At 45.5% G+C, this 19,638-nt stretch overlaps 1 protein-coding gene and 1 long non-coding RNA gene across 2 annotated transcripts; both read left to right on the top strand.

Annotated features, from left to right (window-relative positions):
- The first annotated feature begins 10,287 nt into the window (after positions 1-10,287).
- LOC124701383 lies at positions 10,288-13,880 on the top strand. Its single transcript, XR_007002018.1, has 4 exons — positions 10,288-10,392; positions 11,381-11,638; positions 11,993-12,093; positions 12,574-13,880. It is a non-coding gene; the product is annotated as an uncharacterized LOC124701383 (long non-coding RNA).
- Positions 13,881-15,414: 1,534 nt separating this feature from the next.
- On the top strand, positions 15,415-17,680 carry LOC124664623. Its single transcript, XM_047202099.1, has 2 exons — positions 15,415-15,987; positions 16,502-17,680. The coding sequence occupies exons 1-2, from the start codon at positions 15,415-15,417 to the stop codon at positions 17,237-17,239; spliced, it is 1,311 nt and encodes a 436-aa protein (XP_047058055.1). The 3' UTR covers positions 17,240-17,680.
- The last annotated feature ends 1,958 nt before the right edge of the window (positions 17,681-19,638 follow it).

Genomic DNA, 19,638 nt, shown 5'->3' with positions numbered 1-19,638 from the left:
CAAACTACTATACGCTCTGAAAAAGAATTTACACGTCAATTTCCAACACTACGGCCCCAGCCTATTTCTTAAAAGAAAAATTGAACATGACAATTTTCACAAATACAGAATTCCTGCAGCCCAACAAGAATATAGCCTGTAATTAGATGGTCTTTGCTGACAATATTTAGAGTTATTCAAACAACAAATATGAGGATATGGCATTGCTAATCCAATAACAAGTACTAGTTTACTGCACTTCAGCTCACCAAGACCAAGTACTAGTTTGCCACACTTCAACGCTAAACCATAGGAGAATATAGCAAGTTAACAGCTCACCAAGAATAGGTAAAAGAATAATAAGAACTAGTTAATGGGTCTATTTATTTCATAAATCAGCGTTGTTGTAGCTAGAGATGTACATGAGTAGATAATCATAGGCACGCACAAGAGGCATTGAAACAAGAACATGAGCTTTACAGCAATGACAACGACGAAGTAGAAGAAAGAGTTGGACCGGCAAGCGTACTACTGCTCCACCACCTTCTCCCCCGATCTGTCCCAACCATCCACTCCTCCAGGTGCCAGGAAATAATCAATAGCAAACTATGAACTTTGTAACATGATAAAATTAACAAGCTAATAAACTGGCTCCTGCCATGCTCTTGGAAGAAGTCAGGCAGATAGCACTGCACAGTCCACCTCACTATTAAGCATTTTGATATTTTTTCACCAACCTAACAAGAAATCAAGTATTATTAAGTACTAATTAGGTGTACAACCAGCCGATAGTTCCTGGTTAGAGTTGCTAAATGATAGAACTGACATCGTACATACGGTTAATTACACTTATGCTAGAAGAAAACAAGCCAGTACTATCACAAACACCAAAGCCATGTAGTGGATTTCAGACTTACAGAAGATTAATTAACATGCATAATGAGTTGTTGAAATCTGAAAAACACATAATGAGTAGGATCTAAAATCCAGCAGTCCCCCACTAAATTGAGTACCTCGAACATGCTGCTATAAGGATAGGAGGTCGGCAGTAGTAGTATGTTAATCTGAACTAAGATATATAACAACTGCACTGAATTGAGTATGCCTCAAACTGCAGCGAAGGCCTGAGAGGATCCAAGCATAAGACAGTAAAATACTAAGTACACAACAATGAATAGTTAACTAGTTTTGCAGACTAGATAATGCATAGTAGCGCAAATACTCGATATATCAGTGCAACACAGATTTATTAGTTTAGTAGTCTAAGTTGCATGCTATGGATTGATCACTCTAATTGCACCTAGCATTGTAAGAAAATAGACAGCAATGGATGCCACACTTGGCTGCTGCCTATATCTAACAAAACACAAAAAGGTGAACTGTCTTAACTAGTGTAATTGGTGGATGGATGATGCTCATGAAGCAAGATGAGGAAGTTTTTATTGGGCTAATCTAGTTCCCATGGAATCCATCAAGAACGCCGCAGGAATTTCCATCGTGCATGAACTGGATTTACTTGCAGCTGAACCACGGCAATGGTGGCGACCACCAACCGGAAGGAGATGGAGTATGACTCATAAGGCCATGCCTACAGGGAAATGCAAGAACAGATTAATCATGTGAGGAAACAGCTACTAATATTTATTTTTCTCACACATTACTGGCTTACTGCACGATAATTAGCAGAAAAGAAAAATAGGAAAAGCCTATACATAGATGTTGTACCAACAAACTTATGCACTAAATGTAGACCAAGTGCCTAAGTAAGAGCTCCTCCTTTCATAAACTTCACAAAACTTAACTCTAAAACGTGCCACAGGCTACTAACTCAAAGCCTTATACAAGTCATATTTAGGATAGAAGAATCACTGCTGCTACCGGTACAAACACACGAATACAATCCCCAAGTGGCATCAAGTGAAACACATGATGAGTTGAGAATCTATGTAGACAGTTTCAGAATCCCCAAATTAGATGCATATTCATTAACCATTCTTTTTAACAGTTTCAGAATCTATTTTCAATACAAAGAATGCGGAAACGAATCAGTTCACTATTCATTCTCTTTCACAGATTACACGCAGAAATGGATCAGTTCACTGTACGAACATACGAATACAGCCTTCAACTGGCATCAAGTTAAACACATGATGAGTTCAAAATTTTATTTTGACAGTGTCAGGATCCCCAAATTAGATGCAAATTTGGATATTTCAGAATCTATTTTGAATACAAAGAATGCGGAATGCTCTTTCACAGATTAGATGCAGAAATAAATGAATCAGCTCACTGCGCACATGATTTAGTTGTTTTTTCACAACAAAACATAGACTTTTTTTGTTTGCAGAACTGAAGTAGATGCACACAAGAGGGGGCAATGGTGCATGCTCACCGGGCAGCAGACCGCTGGGGAGGAGAGGTGACCGGCAGCAGCATGCCGGAGAGGTAGCCAGCGCGCGGCAGGAGCTCGGGAACGTCGCCGGTGGCCGCAGGGAGCCGCAACTTCTTGCAGACGGCCACCATCTCTTAGTCTGAGCCTCCCGACCGCCAACCCAGTGCCGTGGAGAGCATGCTGCCGTGGGTGGCCGGCCAGGAGCCGGGTGGGGAGGGAACCACGCGGCGGCGCCGGTGAGGCGGGATCCTGCTCGGGATTCATTGCAGGCGATGCAAATCGAAGGCTCCACGCGCGCCGCGGGTTGGGTGGAGGATTAGGGGCTGGTGTTGGGACGGAGGTCGGCTGCGCGAGGCCTCGCCGCAGACGGCTGGAATCGCGGGCGAGCTGAAGTGCAGTATTAGTAGATGGGAGGGTGAGTCAGCCGTGGCGAGCTCAAGTGCAGCAAACTAGTACTCATCCTCTACTTCTTCCTCTGGTAGCAAGTTTAGAAGAAGGATGGGCAGCATCGGCGAGTTATATGGCCATGGTGAAGAAGTAGGAGGATCCGTGGCAAATGGAACTGCCCAATCCCTACCTGGTTTTCTCGCCATGGATTGGCCAAGTAACCGATCTCGCGGATCGCCTTCCGTTTATGAGGTGCGATGAAAAAAAGAACGAGGATTAAGCAAGTCTATTCCTTCCGTGGAGACAGCTAAGGAGTAATTAAGCGGCCCAACGCCTTGGTCTTGGTCAATTTTGTTTGTAACGTGATTATTGGCTGGACATGAGTCCGTCGCATAGACTTCGCCAACCAGTGATTGCGTTCTACAACTTAATTGCCTAGAAACTATGCGCGCTGTTAATTTGGCTCAGAAATGTGTCTCACGCACGCATGCCTAATAAATCCACTCCTTTCCCGCTCTAGAATTAAATCCACTGGCGCCACTCCGGAATTTAGACTAGTAGCATGGATACATTGTCTACCTTTGTACTCCACGATCACCCATTCATCATGCTCAGCTCAAGTCTTTGCTCCACTATGTATTCCGGCCATTAGCCCATAATAATAATAGTACATCACCCTGCATGGGCAAATATTGCATAGTATTAGGTACCGTATACATACTCACACATTCAGATATTAATTTCAAGAATATGAAGAAAAAAATATGTTCATTAAACCGTGTATTATTGGCCTTGTTGCCGAATCTAGTCCTACATACGAATGGCTAGCCACCGGAGCGCACCGCAAGCTAAAATATATATTACAAAAGTGTTGGAATGATTTATAAAAAAAAAAAAAACCCTTGTCGATGTATTTGTATTCAAATCGCCTACTCTTAGACACATGACATCCATTGGTTGGTTTTGTAGTATACCCAGGTCCAATATAGAGTGGTCGCTGGGGTGCATCGTCTAGCTTGCCACCTGACGATGGCGCCTTGAGACGACAAGGGGGGCAGACTAGATACGTGCATGGGCACACTCCACACCCCGATGATAACTTTGGTGTCGGGGGCCAACACGTCGCTGCCACTGTAGATGGAAAGAAGATAAATCATGTGAATTACTATTATTACCACTAGTAGACACAAGGGTAGGCTTTCCGCGGTGATTAACTAGTGGACTTTTCGTGCGACATTGGGATACCAAGGCCACGGTCCCAACTCATATCTTAATTAATGGGGTTGATCACGACCACATGACCTATCCTAACGCCACCAAAGATTAAAGTCACATGGGGTCACCACTTTTGAAGGAGATATAGGGGTAGACAACGTCGGGTCCATAGATTACGGTTTCACCTGAAACCGCCTGAGGGGGGTAAAAACCCTCACGCGTATATGTATATGTGTATACATACACAATTCTTTTGTAAAGTATAATGAGTAGAGTAGCCAATAACCTTATGGTGAAGTGGAACTTGCTTCTGAATAGAACTATCCCTCGGAAGGTTTAGGACTTAGAGTGCAAAATTCCCACATCGGGGTCACCGACCTAATTTTCTCTCCAAAGTGGTGATTTCATGTGGCTCTTCCATTTGTTGTGTTAGTATAAGTTCTTGGAACATGAAAAACTCAAAAGAAGTCCATGTGCTTACAAGAGTTACCCCAATTGGCTCAAAGTGGGAGTCACTTTTGCACTACAAGTGTGAAATATTCCTCGCGGGTAGTGGTGTTTGCGAAGGAGATCCCACTTTAGAGATGCTTATTTTTTTTCTTTATCTTCAAAACACATTTATATACCCATATTAGGACCATATGCAACATGGTTTGTTTCCTACCCTTCCTCTTTGGGTTTCAAGCAAAACTCTACTTCGTGGGCCCCATAATGTCTAGACATACCTTTGCTTCTGAAGTGGGTATTCCATGTGACTCTTCTCATTGTATTTGTTAGTGTAGATCCTAGGAACATAAAACCCCCGAAAATATGCCAAGTGCTTACAAGATTTTGGTCGGTGGCCTCGAAGTGGAAGTTTTACACTATAAGTCTGACACTACTAGGAAAAAAGGCTAGCCGTAAGATGGGTGTTAGTGGCGCACCAAGAGGGCAGTGCGCCACTACTACTTAGCAGTGGCGCACTGGAAAGTGGTGGGCCACTATTAAAAATGTAGTTGTGGCGCACCTCTCCTGCGGTGCGCCACCACTAAGTTTGACCATGAGTTTGACCCAGCCTTATACGTAGCAATGGCGCACCGTGTAGAGGTGCGCCACAGCTATTTTTGTAGCAGTGGCGCACCTCTACATGGTGCGCCATTACTATGTAAAGGGGAGGATGGAAATGTTTGGGCATCACTTAGTAGTGGCGCACCATGCTTGGTGCGCCACTGCTAAGTGGTGCCCAAACATTTCCACCCCCCCCACCGTGGATCGCCTTTTGGAGTTTGCAAAAAATAAAAGAAATAGATAGAAAATTCAAAAAATTAAATCCTTTGAAATTCCCATGTAATATGTCATCTAGGTTTAGTGAAAATTGAAAAAAATGAATTTTGATATATTATGCAAAATGGCGTCATGTTTCGGTAAAACGGGATTTCTGGTTGCATACGACCTCGGATGAAAAACTTTTTATATCAAAATCGATCTACGCGAAATTTCCTATTCGAATTCAACGGCCTACGGCCGTTTGGAGAAAAAATGGATTCGTCAAATTCAAAACAGAAACAGGACTTTTTTCAGGTTTTAGATTTTGGGCAAAAAATAGAAAAAAATTAGCGGTGGCGCACCCATGCCTTGGTGCGCCACCGCTAAGCTTCCCGCCCACGAATTTCAAAATGGAGGAGCCGGCCACTTAACCCCCTCCTCCCTCCTCCCTCCTCCCTCCTCCTTCACATATTCTCCTCTCCTCCTCCTGCTCTCCTCCTCTCCTCTCCTCCTTTCACTCCGGCGACCTCCTCCTCCTCCTCCTCTCCTCTCCTCCTTTCACTCCGGCGACCTCCTCCTCTCCTCTCCTCCTTTCACTCCGGCGACCTCCTCCTCTCCTCTCCTCCTTTCACTCCGGCGACCTCCTCCTCTCCTCTCCTCCTTTCACTCCGGCGACCTCCTCCACTATGTCGAGCTCCGGTGACCTCCTCCATTACTTCCATCCTTCGTCCTCTTGTTCATCCTCTCCTACATCTCCTCACCTCTCTTCACCTCTCCTACGTCCCTCATCCATCACCATCGGCGGCTAGGCTAAGAAAAATGAGAATGAACATTGCAAAAATAATTCTAGCAACAAGAACGAGAAAAAATAACGAGCCAAAAAATTCGAAACGAAATGTGCCGGATCCGGATCCGGATCCCGATCCGGATCCGGATCTAGAAATTTCAAAATTTAGTAGTGGCGCACCTTTTTTCTATCCAGGTGGCGCACCTCGGACGTTTAGGAGTGGCGCACCATGAACCTAGTAGTGGCGCACTACCGGTGCGCCATCTGCTAAGCCAAATAGCAATGGCGCACCACTAGTGCGCCACTACTAAAAGTTAGCAGTGGCGTGATAACAGTGGCGCACCACTAGTGCGCCATGGGTAAAAGTGGTGCGCCACTGATTGCCCTTTTCCTAGTAGTGTGATATCCTCCTCTAGGTAATCATATTTGCAAATGAGGCGTCAATACATCGATCTAGATTGTTTTTCACTCATTGTCACACTTATATACCCATATTAGGACCCCATGCAAGATGGGGAAGGTTTCTGACCTTTCCTCTCCCTATTACAGGCAAAACCTTGTTTCATGGGTCCTACAACATCTATTCCCAACTTTCCTTCCAAGTGGTAATTCCTTATGACTCTTCTCTTTGTTTGGGTTAGTGTACGTCCTAGGAAGATGAAACCCCAAAAGGAGGCCAAGTGCTTACAAGAGTTTGGGTTTGTGACCTCGAAGTAGAAGTTTTGCACCATGAGTCTTAATCTTCCTCTGGGTAGTCAAGTTTGAGAAGGAGGTGCCATGCAGGGGTTTGACCCTTCCTCTCCCAGTTTCATTTGAAACCTTGTTCCGTAAGCCTTGTGAGAAGTCTATCCCTAGCTTTCCTTCCAAAATGGTGATTCCATGTGACTCTTATCTTTTTTTGTGTTAGTGTAGGTCATATGAACATAAAACACCCCCAAAAGAGTCCAAGTTCTTACAAGAGTTCTTGTGCCTTTGTGCATCCTATTAAAAAATTTCTTACAAGAGTTGGGCCTATGTAATGGCCGTAAAGGCTTTATTAATTTAAAGTTGGGCACTTTGTGCCACCTGTTTAAAAAGTTCTTACAAGAGTTGGGTCGGTGCACTCAAGGTTGGAGTTTTTGCACTATAATTCTGAAATTTTCCTCCTAGGTTGTCATGTTTGCGAAGGAAGTGTCATTAAAGAGATTTGTATTGGATTTAGTCTTCACAATACACCTATATACCCATATAGGACCCCATTCATGAGGGGATAAGTTTCCGACCTTTCCTTTCCTGGTTTTAGGTGAAACCCTGTTTCATGTGACTGGCGACATCGACTGCTAGCTTTCCTTCAAAAGTGGTGATTCCATGTGACTACTCTATTTTTTTGTGTTAGCGTAGGTCCTAGGAACATGAAAAATCAAAAAAGTTGCCAAATTATTACAAGAGTTGGGTTGGTGGCTTCGAAGTGGGACTTCAACAAAAATGTGAAATATCCATCCCGAGAAGTCATGTTTACCAGGGAGGTACTACTTCAGAGTTGTATATTGGTTTTCACTCTTCCTACCACACTTATATACCCATATTAGGATTCAATGCAAAGAGAGGGATAGTTCTCGACCTTTCATCACCTAGTTTCACGCTAAACCTTGTTTCATGGGCCCTGTGACATCTACCCCAAACTTTTGTTCCAAAAATGGAGATTTTATGTGAATCCTCTCTTTGTCAGTGTTAGTGTGTCTCGTAGGAACATAAAAACCCCAAAATGAGGCTAAGAGGTTGTGGCGGTGGCCTCGAAGTGGGTGTTTGCACTCTAAGTGTGAAATATTCCTCCAGAGTAGTCTTGTTTGTGAAGGAGGTGCCACTTCAGAGATGTATATTGGAATGTCCTCTTCGTACCACACTTGTATACCCATGTTACGACCCCATGAAAGAAGGGCATGGGTGGTTTTCGACCCTTCCTCTCCTTGTTCAAGGTGATCCATGTGACTCTTCTTTTGTTTTTTTTGTTTGTGTAGATCATACTAACATAAAAACTCCAAAAAATGCTAAGTTCTTACAAGAGTTCGGTCGGTGAGGGAGAAAGTTCTAGAAGAATAAGATCAAGTAATAGTGGTGGAGAAAATGGCGGTAAGGGAGGCGAGGGGGGGGGAGTTTACAAAAGAGAGGCACAAAAGAGGTCGGGAAAAACAAATAGAACCTTCTCTTGGCGGGGCCATCATTTCTATCGCCGGCGCCGGTGAGAATGAAGGGATCCGTGGGTTCGACATCTTCTCACCTCAGCTCTAACACCGCTAGCTCTTTCACCATTGAACCACAGATGCCACCCTTAGACTGCGATTTATGTGAGATTTTATGTAAAACTCTAGCCGCAAAAAAGTGATATCATAAGTAACGTGTACGTATATACCATATATATGGACTAGACGGTAAAAACACACATGAACAACCATCAACTATATATAATCTCGGTTCTCTCTAATAGTTGGATCATCAGCGAAATTAAGCAAATGCATGAGACATGCTTAACGAGGGATTGTGTGTAGCGGCACAATTTTCGTGGGGTTGTAGTTATGCCATGTAATTAATCGTGGACGAATTTTAGGGTTCACACCAGACGTATGTCAACCATCAACTCACCGTTCCTCCTTCTCTACAACACAAGATCCCCCCTCCACCCATGCCCCTACCGCTCGCCGGCCAAGCTTCGGCGCGGGATCCTCGCACCCCCTCCCCTCGAATGCAGCCCTCCACGGCGCCCAATCACACTGCTGTGTTTTAAGTATAGGACTTTGTACCTAATATATAATACAAACGATCCCTACCCGATGAGGCATGCCGGGATGGCACAACTCTTTCTCTCGCTACGTTTACATGGTATCAGAGCAACGTTCTTGACCTAGGTCGGCCACCGCCTCTCCGCTTCCGCTCACCGTCGCCCACCGCTGCCGCGTCTCGCTCCTCTACCGCGATGGCATCCAGCGCTATGACATCCGGCTCCTTGCCCGCGTCGACGGACTCGTCGCTGCTAACCCTACCGACATCGCCTGCCCCGATCTACTCCTCGGGCACGCCCATGACGACCGGTGTCTCGCCACCGGCCTTCGCACCGCCTGCTCCGGTGCCGCCAATCTACTCGCCACCAGGTTTCCCACCGGCCGCGCCGCAAAGTTCGTCGTCTTCCTCGTCGCTCGCGATCTACACGGATGTTGCCATGGTTTCGGCTTCGACCAACAATGGCCATGACGCGGCAAGAGGGTTTCCGTTTGTCGTACGGCTACCTAGGCTATCCTGGCTACGGCGTTCCTCCGATGGGGTTCTCGTCGTTGGGTGGCTATCCCAGCTATCCGGGTTACCCTATGGCGCCGCCCATGCTAGGGTTTGGTGCTCCGCCGTCGGACTCCGTCTACGGCTCTTCATCAACATCGCCGTCCTCTGGACCTCCACCAGTGTCCACGCCGACGCTTACGACCCAGCCAGCGTTCCTCTCACCTAAGCACTAACGCCGCTCTTTCACCGTTCAACCGCGGACGCCACCCTTAGACTGCGATTCATGCGAGATTTTAAGTGAAAACTCTCCCCGCAAAAAGAGTGATATCATATGTAATGTGTACGTATATGGTGCAATATATATGGACTAGATGGTAAAATAAATGCAAAGAACGTAAGGCCATGGTTGAGGTGGTAAAAAAACAGGCATGGACAGCCATGAGCTATAATCTCGGTTATTCTCCAGTAATTGATCATCAGCGCTTTAAACGAGGGGTTGCCTGCGATGTGATTGTGGTTAGCGGCACAATTTTCGTGGGGTTGTAGTTATGGCATGTAATTAATCGTGGACGAATTTTAGGGGTCACACCAGGCGCATGTCAACCAAAATTAAAGAGAAAGAAAAAGAAATCCTCAACTCACCGCCGGCCAAGCTCGCTCTCCCCCGCGAATGCAGCCCTCAATCACGCCGCCGCGCAAACTCTAGCTGCTACCCTTCCATCGGGGGCTCTCCTCGACAGCGGCCGGCGAAGGAAGACCTCCCGAGCTGAAGCCTTCTCCCTCCCCGCCCCTACCTGCTGCGAACCATAGCGGCATCGAGCACAACGGGGGGCCTCGCCGTCGATTTGCCGGCCGTGGGAGCCGCCGCTCTTCCGCGGGACACCCCGGCCTCGCCAGCGTCTTCCCAGGGTCACCCCACGCCATGGGACGCGCGGGCGCCGTGAGCGCCCGATGGGACGCGTCCACGACCTGTAGGACGCGAGCTCGCCGGCGCCTCGTTCTGCAGCCCCTGCCTCCCCGAGCTGGTGGTGGTGCTCTCCTGCCCGTGGTGGTGCTTCCGGCGTCTCCCCTGTGCTACTGCCGGCGAACACGTCCCCGAGCACCTGCTGCCTACCACCTCGACGACTAGCCGCTGCCGGTGAGGTCCCTCTCCTCATCCTCCCTCTACTCTTGCCCAAAAAAAATTGAATCTTTGCATTAATGTTGGATGTGCTAGCACTTGAGGAACCGTGCGCTCATCCATGTGCCACAAATTCGATGCAAATTATTTCATCAAGTTTGCTCTGCTGAATCAATTTTGGTTTATACCTGGACACCTGTATCTTGATTAGTAGTTGACACTAGCAGCGCCAATAGCTGTATCCAGTGAGGAATCAATGACCCATTTGAGGGAGACCATGGACGTTTCTAATCTTGTCCAGCTGTTCATCATGGTCAGTAGCAGAACGAGGCCCCTGTTTTACTCCAATGCTTTCTTGTTCGACTGATTTGCTGTGGTTACATTCAGTCCCAATCTGCTCACCTATGGATGCATGGCAGTTCCCGAAATGGTGGTCACGATTTTATTAGGAGTTTCTATAATTGTTGATCTTGAATAAGCTGTGTCCATTCTCACGTATTTTACTGGTTAGGTGATCTTGAAGTCACTTGGTCTCCATCATACAGCATTGGCTGCTTCTGGTTGGCTTGCACGCTGGAGCAGAAATGCGTGCTCACTGACCGACTTTCGTCACACTGGCTGACTGCATCTTCAAGGAAGGTAATACTTGGGCAATCAGCATGTGTGTGTTGTGATGAATGGACTGTTCAATGGACAATCCATCTTGATTTCGTTAGCTTCAATTGCAGTAATTCCGGAGTAGAATGCTGATGTGTGTATATGCACGAGTTTACGGATAGTTTGTGATGCTTATGGCCCACTTTAATTTGCTTCGCCATTGAACTCTAGGCTTTATCTTAAAATCTAGCATGGCAAGTCTACTCCTAGAGTGTATTATGTGTCAATCTTCAGAGTGCAACATCCGAGAGATGTCCATAACACATCTTTAGATTTAAGCGTAACAGATTTTTTATGTATGCTGTCTATTTCTACCAAGCACCTCATATTTGCTATATTATTGATGTAGGTCAATGGAGCAACTTTTGGCAGATCTCGCTACTACCGTTGTCATCGTGCTACTACTAGGACCTCTACTTCGAGAAGGAATTAGGGCTCGACCTGTTGGTGTGTTCTTGGGTGGTGCCCTCGCTGCCCATGTTCACCACCGACGAGTCTGTAACCGGAGAGGGCGCCGCTGTCCTGCTTCTTGGCTGTGGACGACCTCGAGCATGAGGTCTCCAGGTTGGACACGCTCGCCGGCATCACCGTCAATTTTAGGGTGGAGGTAATTTCACTCTCTCCAACCCTGCCGGTCTGGTTGCTGCATATGGTGTTCTCTATGCATTGTGTTCTTACCAAATGAGAGGGATAAGCTAGGGAAAATTAAGCAAGTGAGAATGTTTGCACGGTCTTCTTTCTTTTCTTCTGTTATCCTATTTGTTTGATCTGCAGCAGTTGCTGTGCTCGCTGACTGACTTTCGCCATGCTGGCTGGCTACATCTTGAAAGATTGTATCTTTTGCTTTGTTCATCAACATAAGGCCTCCATTTGCAGTACTCTGTAAATTTTGATTCACTGTCAGTTTTATTATGTTGCAAAGTTCGCTCATAATGTTTGCTATCGGTTCTTCCTTGAACAGAGGGAGTGGATATGTTGGACAAGTCAGTGGAGAAGTTCCTGGAGCATTATGCCTGCTGCTCCAGCATCTGCTTGTGCTCTGTCACCGCCGTTGTCTTCAAGGTCCTGTTCTTGTTTCAGTTCCTCTTGTGTACTTTCTAGTCTCATGTTCATCTTTTCCGCAGATTTGTTTTCAGAAATAAATAGCCCCCTGTTCTTGCTCATGTGTAAATAGGTGAGAAACAAATAGAAGATAATTATGTTTTGTCTAGCATGTGTAAATCTAACACAACTGACTGCAATTATGATGTTTAGAAGTTGTGATAATGTAAAGACTGAGTCAAGTGCAGCTGATCTGGAGCTTTATAGTTGCCTCCTTTTGTTCTTATTGTATGTTTTGGATTGGTGCTGTGTAATCTTGATCATTTTGTTTAGGGAGAACAGCTCCTTTGCTTTCCGTGGATTGATTCTCATGATAGTATGTAGTATTCTTGTTATAAATCATAAGTGAAGATACCTGCTTCCAATTGGTTGGACTTTAATTTCTACGTCGTTCTATAGGCATGAACATGCACTGACTCATTTGCTATATTATTGATGTAGATCAAATGGAGCAACTTGTGAGCTTGTGGCCGATCTCGCTACTACCGTTGTCAGCATGCTACTAGTAGGACCTCTACTTTGAGAAGGAAGTAGGGATTGTCCTGTTGGTTGGTTCTTGTGTGGCGCCCTCGCTGCCCGTGTTCATCACCGATGAGTCTGAAACCTGAGAGGACGCTGCTGTCCTGCTTATTTGCCGTGGATGACCTCGAGCACGAGGTCTCTAGGATGGACACACTCGCCGACATCACCATCAAACCTTGATGGTGGTGATGTTCACATTTGTTTGCAGTTTGATTACATTGAGCCAAAACTGAGCTATATCATTATTTACTTCTCTGCAGATTCGTAGCCAAAACTGAGCCAAATCTGTGTTCTAGGTCTGTTTCTATTTGCTTTTCTTGATATATTGGTAGGCCTGTTTATGATCTCTAGGAATAATCATCTAGCTATTTTACACGCAACGACAGTAGTCATCTAGCTTTTTTTTCTCTTTCTTAATGTATATGGGCTGAAGAACTTCATGCTTGCTCATATTTTAGCAATTGCATGACTCCGAATATGTATAGTTGATCATGAACTTGATTTCCAATAATAGCTGTTTTAGTCATCGAGTCATGCCCTGTGTAGGGCCGTTGAGCCGTTGGACTTTAAGAAGTTTTTGGTGCTTTACTAGTACTGGAATGTGTGGTTGCAGTTGTAGTTGATCTTGTCAACGTTAAACATACTAGTCGAATTGGATTGTATGTTTGAATGTCTAGAGGCATGCTGTATGTACTTTTCTGGCATTTGTATTGTGGTCCTGGATGTCTAGAGAAGGGCAAAGATCATGGCAGAATTTTGAATACTTGCTAATTGAACTTGCAGTGTTTTAGTAAGTCTAACTCTTAGTGGCTTTGAATTGATAGTATTTGGCTGTTGCTCGTGATGAAGTAGTGCCACTGCAATGTATTTGGCCAAGTTGACTAACTGCAATTTATTCGTGAATATTCATCATCACATTTTCGCCACTAGCTGCTGCTCTGACTATTTCTTGATATTTCATTGGCATGCCTGTGGACATGTGTTTCCTGACACTAATGAAAAGTGTGCAAATTCTATTTGCAGGATGGAAAAGCGGAGCTGGAGGTGGCCTTCTTCCTGTATATACGTCTAGGTATGTTTACTTGAGTATCCCTGCTGTGATATACAGTGGCATCTAGAGCTATGGCTAAAGTGTGAACCGGCCATCGAGGAGATGATGATGCTGGTTTAGGTTCAGTTTTGGTGGTTGTGTAACCAGGATGTGGTCCTGGCACTAAGTGCAGTTCTAACCGATTCTTTGGTTGACGTTTTTTATTACGAATCTTGCCTATTTCAGTTGTATGTGTATTTTTGGGCTCTGACCAAGTTGCTGTGATGTGCAATGTTGCAACATAGCAATACTATTGAGGTCCTGCATAGCATAATTTCTGAGAATATCCAGGAGCATTTGGGGTCTCCATTATATATTTTCTTGACCTGGGCATATATCTATACCATCTGAAGCTAGCTATATGCACAGAATGAAGTAGCTACCCCTGTGGCTGTACCTACTCTGTTGGTTTTCCTTTAGTAGATGAGATTGAGGTGCCTCATTGTTGTAAAGAAGTGAAGCTGCATCCGTTAGTTTAGAATCTGAGATATGAGACTGAAATGTCCATATGCTTGCTTGCCGCTGATTGTCCTTGATTTGGTTTGGCATATACAAGATCAAAGATTTGTGCCTTGCATGGTTATGTGTGGTAGTTGAGTAATTTCATGTCTCGACACGCTTATCTTACATGGTATCCTTGACTGTGAACAGGTTCATGTGCTGTTTTTTTGAATGCCGGAGATGAGCACTTGCACCTTCAGCTGGTGGAACCAGAAGCGGAGGCTGATCGTCTCCACCTGGTGGAACAAGAAGTTGTATGCGGAAGGTAGGCAGCGAAGTTTAGGTGAGTTTCTGGTTTAATCCCCCTTTGAACCAGAAGATATTTCTTGCTATTTCATTGGCATGCCTGTGAAGATGTGATTGGTGGCACACTAATTAAGCATGCTCAGGACTGAGAAGCGGAGCTGGAGGTGCGAGAGGAGGTAGCGGTGGTTTAAGTGAGTATCGCTGGTGTGATATATGGTTGGCATCTATAGGCACGGCTGAAGTGCCATATAGGAGATGACGATGCTGGCTTAGGTATAGTTTCGGTAGCTGTGTAACGCTGTTCTGGTACCTAGGGATGTTGTATCCAATTCTGTGGGTTTAAGGTATAATTATGAATTTGTGCCTATTTCAGTTGTTTTTTGGGATTTGACTTGTGCAACGTTACAGCATAGCAATATTTGGTCTCCTTTATATTTGGAATCGGCAACTCTGCTCAGAAAATGATGAAGATACGGTAGGGAGTAGTACGTAGTACGTAGTAAAAGCAAGGCAAGTGAATGAATTGGGTAATGCGAGCGTAGGAGCTTGGTGGTTTCAGCGCCCATCCTTGCGTTACAGAAACTGCAAATGTATTTTCTGGTGGACGTTGGCTTCGAAAAAGTGGTGGCTTGCACATGTCGATCACTTGATCTACGACAGCGACAGGTCGTCCCACTTGTATTTCGGGAGGAAAAAAAAAGGAACGAGCAAGCCATTGGTTGTCTCCACCGCGGAATCTTGTATTTCAGCAGGAAAAAAAAGACTCGCCGACGGAGTCGCCACGCACGCCGGAAGCGGCACTCACTCTGCCTTTGCTCTGCACTCTGCACCGCGCCGCGCCGCCGCTCGCAAATCCGCCGCTCCAATCGCCCGCTCTCCCAGCAAGCCAGCCCGCCCGGCCATTGCCGCCGACGCGGAGACTCATGGAGTTCCGCTTCCGCGCCGGCGACCGCGGGCCCTCCTCGTCCGCCTCCGCCGATTCCCCGCCGGCACCGCTCTCTCACCCCCGCGACGGCTACTTCGGTGGTCAAGGCGTTCAAGGCGCCCGAATCCCTGACAACGCTCCCCATCCCCTCCGCCAACCAGGGCCTCTGCCGCCGCCGCCGCCATCGACCGAGTGGGAGGCGGCGCGGCGGGAAGGCATTATCCAGATGGAGGTGCGGCGGCGTCTCATCGAGGAGGAGGTGCGCCGCGAGTTCGAGGCCAAGGGCGACCTCGCCTTCGCCCGCGGCGGGTTCCTGCCCGACCCGTTCTTCCCTCCCGGCCACCTCATGCCGCCGCCGATGCATCCGCCCCCGCACGCGCTGCCGCCGATGCCTTTCGACCAGCTTGGAGCCTGGCATGGCTTCAACCAGTTTGGGCCTCGCCCGCAAGCCGGGTTTGGGGAAAGGATGCCGTTCCACTGTGAGGAGAGGAGGTTGTCTCCGCCGCGGCCGAAGCCGAAGCATAAGCTCCAGCTGCTTGAGATCGAGCCCTCCGGGAGACCTGAGGTGTGTGCGCTCATATCTTTCTCGTTAGATTGTTCTGACAAGGGCATTGCCATTGTACTACTTCGGAAGTTCTATTTCCAGATAAGGCATAAAAACTACTACCTGGCTCAGAAGTTCTTCATTCCTTCTGTATTTATGCTCTGTCCTTTCATAGTTTTGCACGCTATCTGTGAGCAATCTTTTTTTATCTAGAATGTTGTTTTTCTGATTACTTCAGTGGAACACCAAACCTCATAGAATAGCTCCATATTATTGCTCTTAGATGACAGAAACACACAGAAAAAAATTATGGGCCCAGATCAGAGCTTAAAAGGATTGATTGTTTCCCATTGGTTCCACTCATGTCCACACATTCCTTTAAATTGGTGGTGTCGGTATGTGTAGAGAGATAGTTTGATCGTGAGAGTTAGTTTCATATGCTATTCTTCCAGAGCTGCAGGTTTTTGTTTCATATGCACACCCAATAACTACTGCACTGAAATGTTCATTTCAGGCTCCTTCATCAAAAACAATGGTCCAGAGGATGAAGAGGAAGGCAGATACAATTGTTGGACCCACTGTACCTAAGAATGTACCAAAGAAAGTACAGAAACTAACCAAGGACTGGAGCTGTGCACTATGCCAAGTGAGTGCAACTTGTGAAGCTGGACTTAATGAGCATCTTGAAGGGAAAAAACATAAGGCAAAGTTCGCCCAGTGTGGAACAAGCAAGGTGATAACTGATATCAAAGACAACTTGCGGAAGATCACCGGGAATAAGAGTGGAATAGAACCTTGCGATGAACCTAAAAAAATATGCATACTGGTAGATGGAGAGTTGCATGAAGTTGTTCAGAAGAACAACTACCTGTGGTGTGATCGCTGCAAAGTCAGGTGCGATAGCAATGTGACCATGGCTGGCCATTTGCGGAGCAAGAAGCACAATAAACGAAACAAGGTTTGGTCATCGATAGAGGCTGTGAGGATGGATACCAAAATCAACGAAGGTTTGAGCTCTCCTTGTGAAAGTAAGGTAAATACAAATGACTCTACTGAAACTCAAACCCTAATTAAGGGCAACATAGACATGGCCATCCAAGTTGAGGAATGTGGCCTTGTAGAAAATCCAGTGGAAATTGAGAAAGAAAGCACAAGCATGGCCAGTGAGGTAGAAAGTATAAACATGGCCAATAGATCTGTGGAAACTCCTGTTGAAACTATGATGGAAAGCACGGACATGACAAATGATGCGAGGCATCTTTTGCCAACAGAGGAGTGACACTATACCTTGATGTTTACATATATGCCTAGCTCAGTTTCATCATGAGATCTAGCTTTTCCTCTTACCACCCGTACCTAGTGTATAGGGTAACAATAATACATATGGGCAGTGTTTTCTTGTTAAGTTTCTTGACCATTGGTAATCACGTATGACGTTAGAAATCTTGCAAGTCTATGGGTCCAGTGCAATAGATGGCTTGTAGGATATCTAACTTGATTACTACTGTCCAAGCAACTTTGCATGAGAACATTGCTCACCAGATCTTTGTATTATTATGGGATATTTGATCATTTGCCACATTTTTCTCTGAAATTTGGTTATTTGCCAGTTGCCACAGGTCACAGGACTACCACATGTCAGTGACACAGGGTGTGGCAAATAATCAAATTGCAAATAAAAGTGTGTTAAATTGTCACCCCCCCCCCCTTTATTATTATTTATCTGTGGGCATGTTTTTCACTTGGAGGGGATGTTTTTATGTAGAATTCCCGCTGTGAATTGTACCTTAGCTGCATCTGGTACTTTCTCTGTAGTTTTGATTTTTGCTCTCCGTTCACTTGTACTATACCTGGGATGAGGTGGGTTAGCTTGGTGCCAACCTTACTCTAGTCTGCAATTGATTTAGTGCTTTCAGCTTTCGTGTAAGTTGTGTCGAAGCTATTCTTTCTGAGTAGTTGCAGAATGTACTCACCAATAGCTGTTTCAGAAATAGTACTCGCCCCTCCCTAATCTATAGGGGCATATATGAAATATCAGCTCCTGAAGTTGTAGTTTCCATGATAATAATGTGTAACTGATTTATAGTGCCCAGGAAGGTTATGATCTATATCCATATAAAATTTTAGTATCAAATAAAATGTTACTTGCAAAATATCTGATACTGAAAATTTGCATGGATGTAGATTATGCGCCTCCTGAGTATCATGGATCATTTGAAAGGTGATATCGAAATGTTTGCACCGAGCATTTATGGAATTTGCATCTTTTGACCATTTTTTGCCAGAATGCCCTCGACACATTAGCTTATGTGTTGCTAGAAAAGCACAATAAATCATGGGACATCTGAGAACTCGAATACCTGTGCATGCCACGGCTGTTTCGACCTGTCCACCACAAAATACATTTGCAGTCTCTGTAACGCAAGGATGGATTCAAAACCGCTGAAACCACCCAGCTCCTACGCTCGCATTACCCAATTAATTTGGCTTCCTTTTACTACTCCCTACCGTATCATCATCATTTTCTTTGCAGACGGGGCAGAGTAGGTGCAGGCAGGTAGATACAGATGATATAGATATGCCCAGGTGAAGACCAAATGTAAAGGAGACCAAATGCTCGACCTCCACAAATATTGCTATGCTGTAACATTGCACAAGTCAAATCCCAAAAAGAACTGAAATAGGCACAAATCCATAATTAAACCACAGAAATGGATACAGCATCGCTTAGTACCAGGACCATGTTACACAGCTACCAAAACTATACCTAAACCAGCATCGTCCTCATCTCCTCCATGGCACTTCAACCGTGCCTATAGATGCCAACTTTATATCACAGCAGGGGGATACTCACCTAAACCACCGCTACCAGCTCCGCTTCTCAGTCCTGCAAATAGAATGAGCATGCTTAATTACTGCTAGCAATCACGTCTTCACAGGCAGGCCAATGAAATATCAAGAAATATCTTCCAGTTCAAAGGCGGGATTAAACCAGAAACTCACCTAAACTTCGCTGCCTACCTTCCGCATACAACTTCTGGTTCCACCAGGTGGAGACAATCAGCCTCCGCTTCTGGTTCCACCAGCTGAAGGTGCAAGTGCTCATCTCCAGCATTCAGAAAACGGCACGTCAACCTGTTCACAGTCAAGGATATCGTGTAAGATAAGCTCGTGGAGCCATGAAAATACTCAACTACCACACATAACCATGCAAGGCACAAATCTTTGATCTTGTATACGCCAAACCAAATCAAGGACAATCAGTGGCAAGAAAGCATATAAGGACATTTCAGTCTCATGTCTCAGATTCTAAACTCACAGATGCAGCTTCACTTCTTTACAGAAAATGAGACGCCTCAATCTCATCTATTACAGGAACACCAACAGAGTAGGTACAACCACAGGTAGCTACTTCATTCTGTGCAGGTAGCTAGCTACAGATGATATAGATATATGCCCAGGTCAAGACAAAATATAATGGGGACCCTAAATGCTCCTGGAACTTATGCTATTCAGGACCTCAATAGTATTGCTATGTTGCAACATTGCACATCACAGCAACTTGGTCAGAGCCCAAAAATACACATACAACTGAAATAGGCAAGATTCGTAATAAAAACGTCAACCAAAGAATCGGTTAGAACTGCACTTAGTGCCAGGACCACGTACGTCCTGGTT

This window comes from Lolium rigidum, chromosome 1, assembly GCF_022539505.1.
Source record: "Lolium rigidum isolate FL_2022 chromosome 1, APGP_CSIRO_Lrig_0.1, whole genome shotgun sequence".
Taxonomy (NCBI): Eukaryota; Viridiplantae; Streptophyta; class Magnoliopsida; order Poales; family Poaceae; genus Lolium; species Lolium rigidum.
Note: the sequence above shows the minus strand (reverse complement) of the source record. Positions and strands in the feature narration are given on the sequence as shown.

Excerpts from the sequence above, each read along its gene's own strand:
- LOC124664623 (XM_047202099.1), top strand. The coding sequence starts at position 15,415 with ATGGAGTTCCGCTTCCGCGCCGGCGACCGCGGGCCCTCCTCGTCCGCC. Across the intron at positions 15,988-16,501 it reads CCGGGAGACCTGAGGTGTGT|AGGATGAAGAGGAAGGCAGA; the intron begins GCGCTCATATCT and ends ACAATGGTCCAG.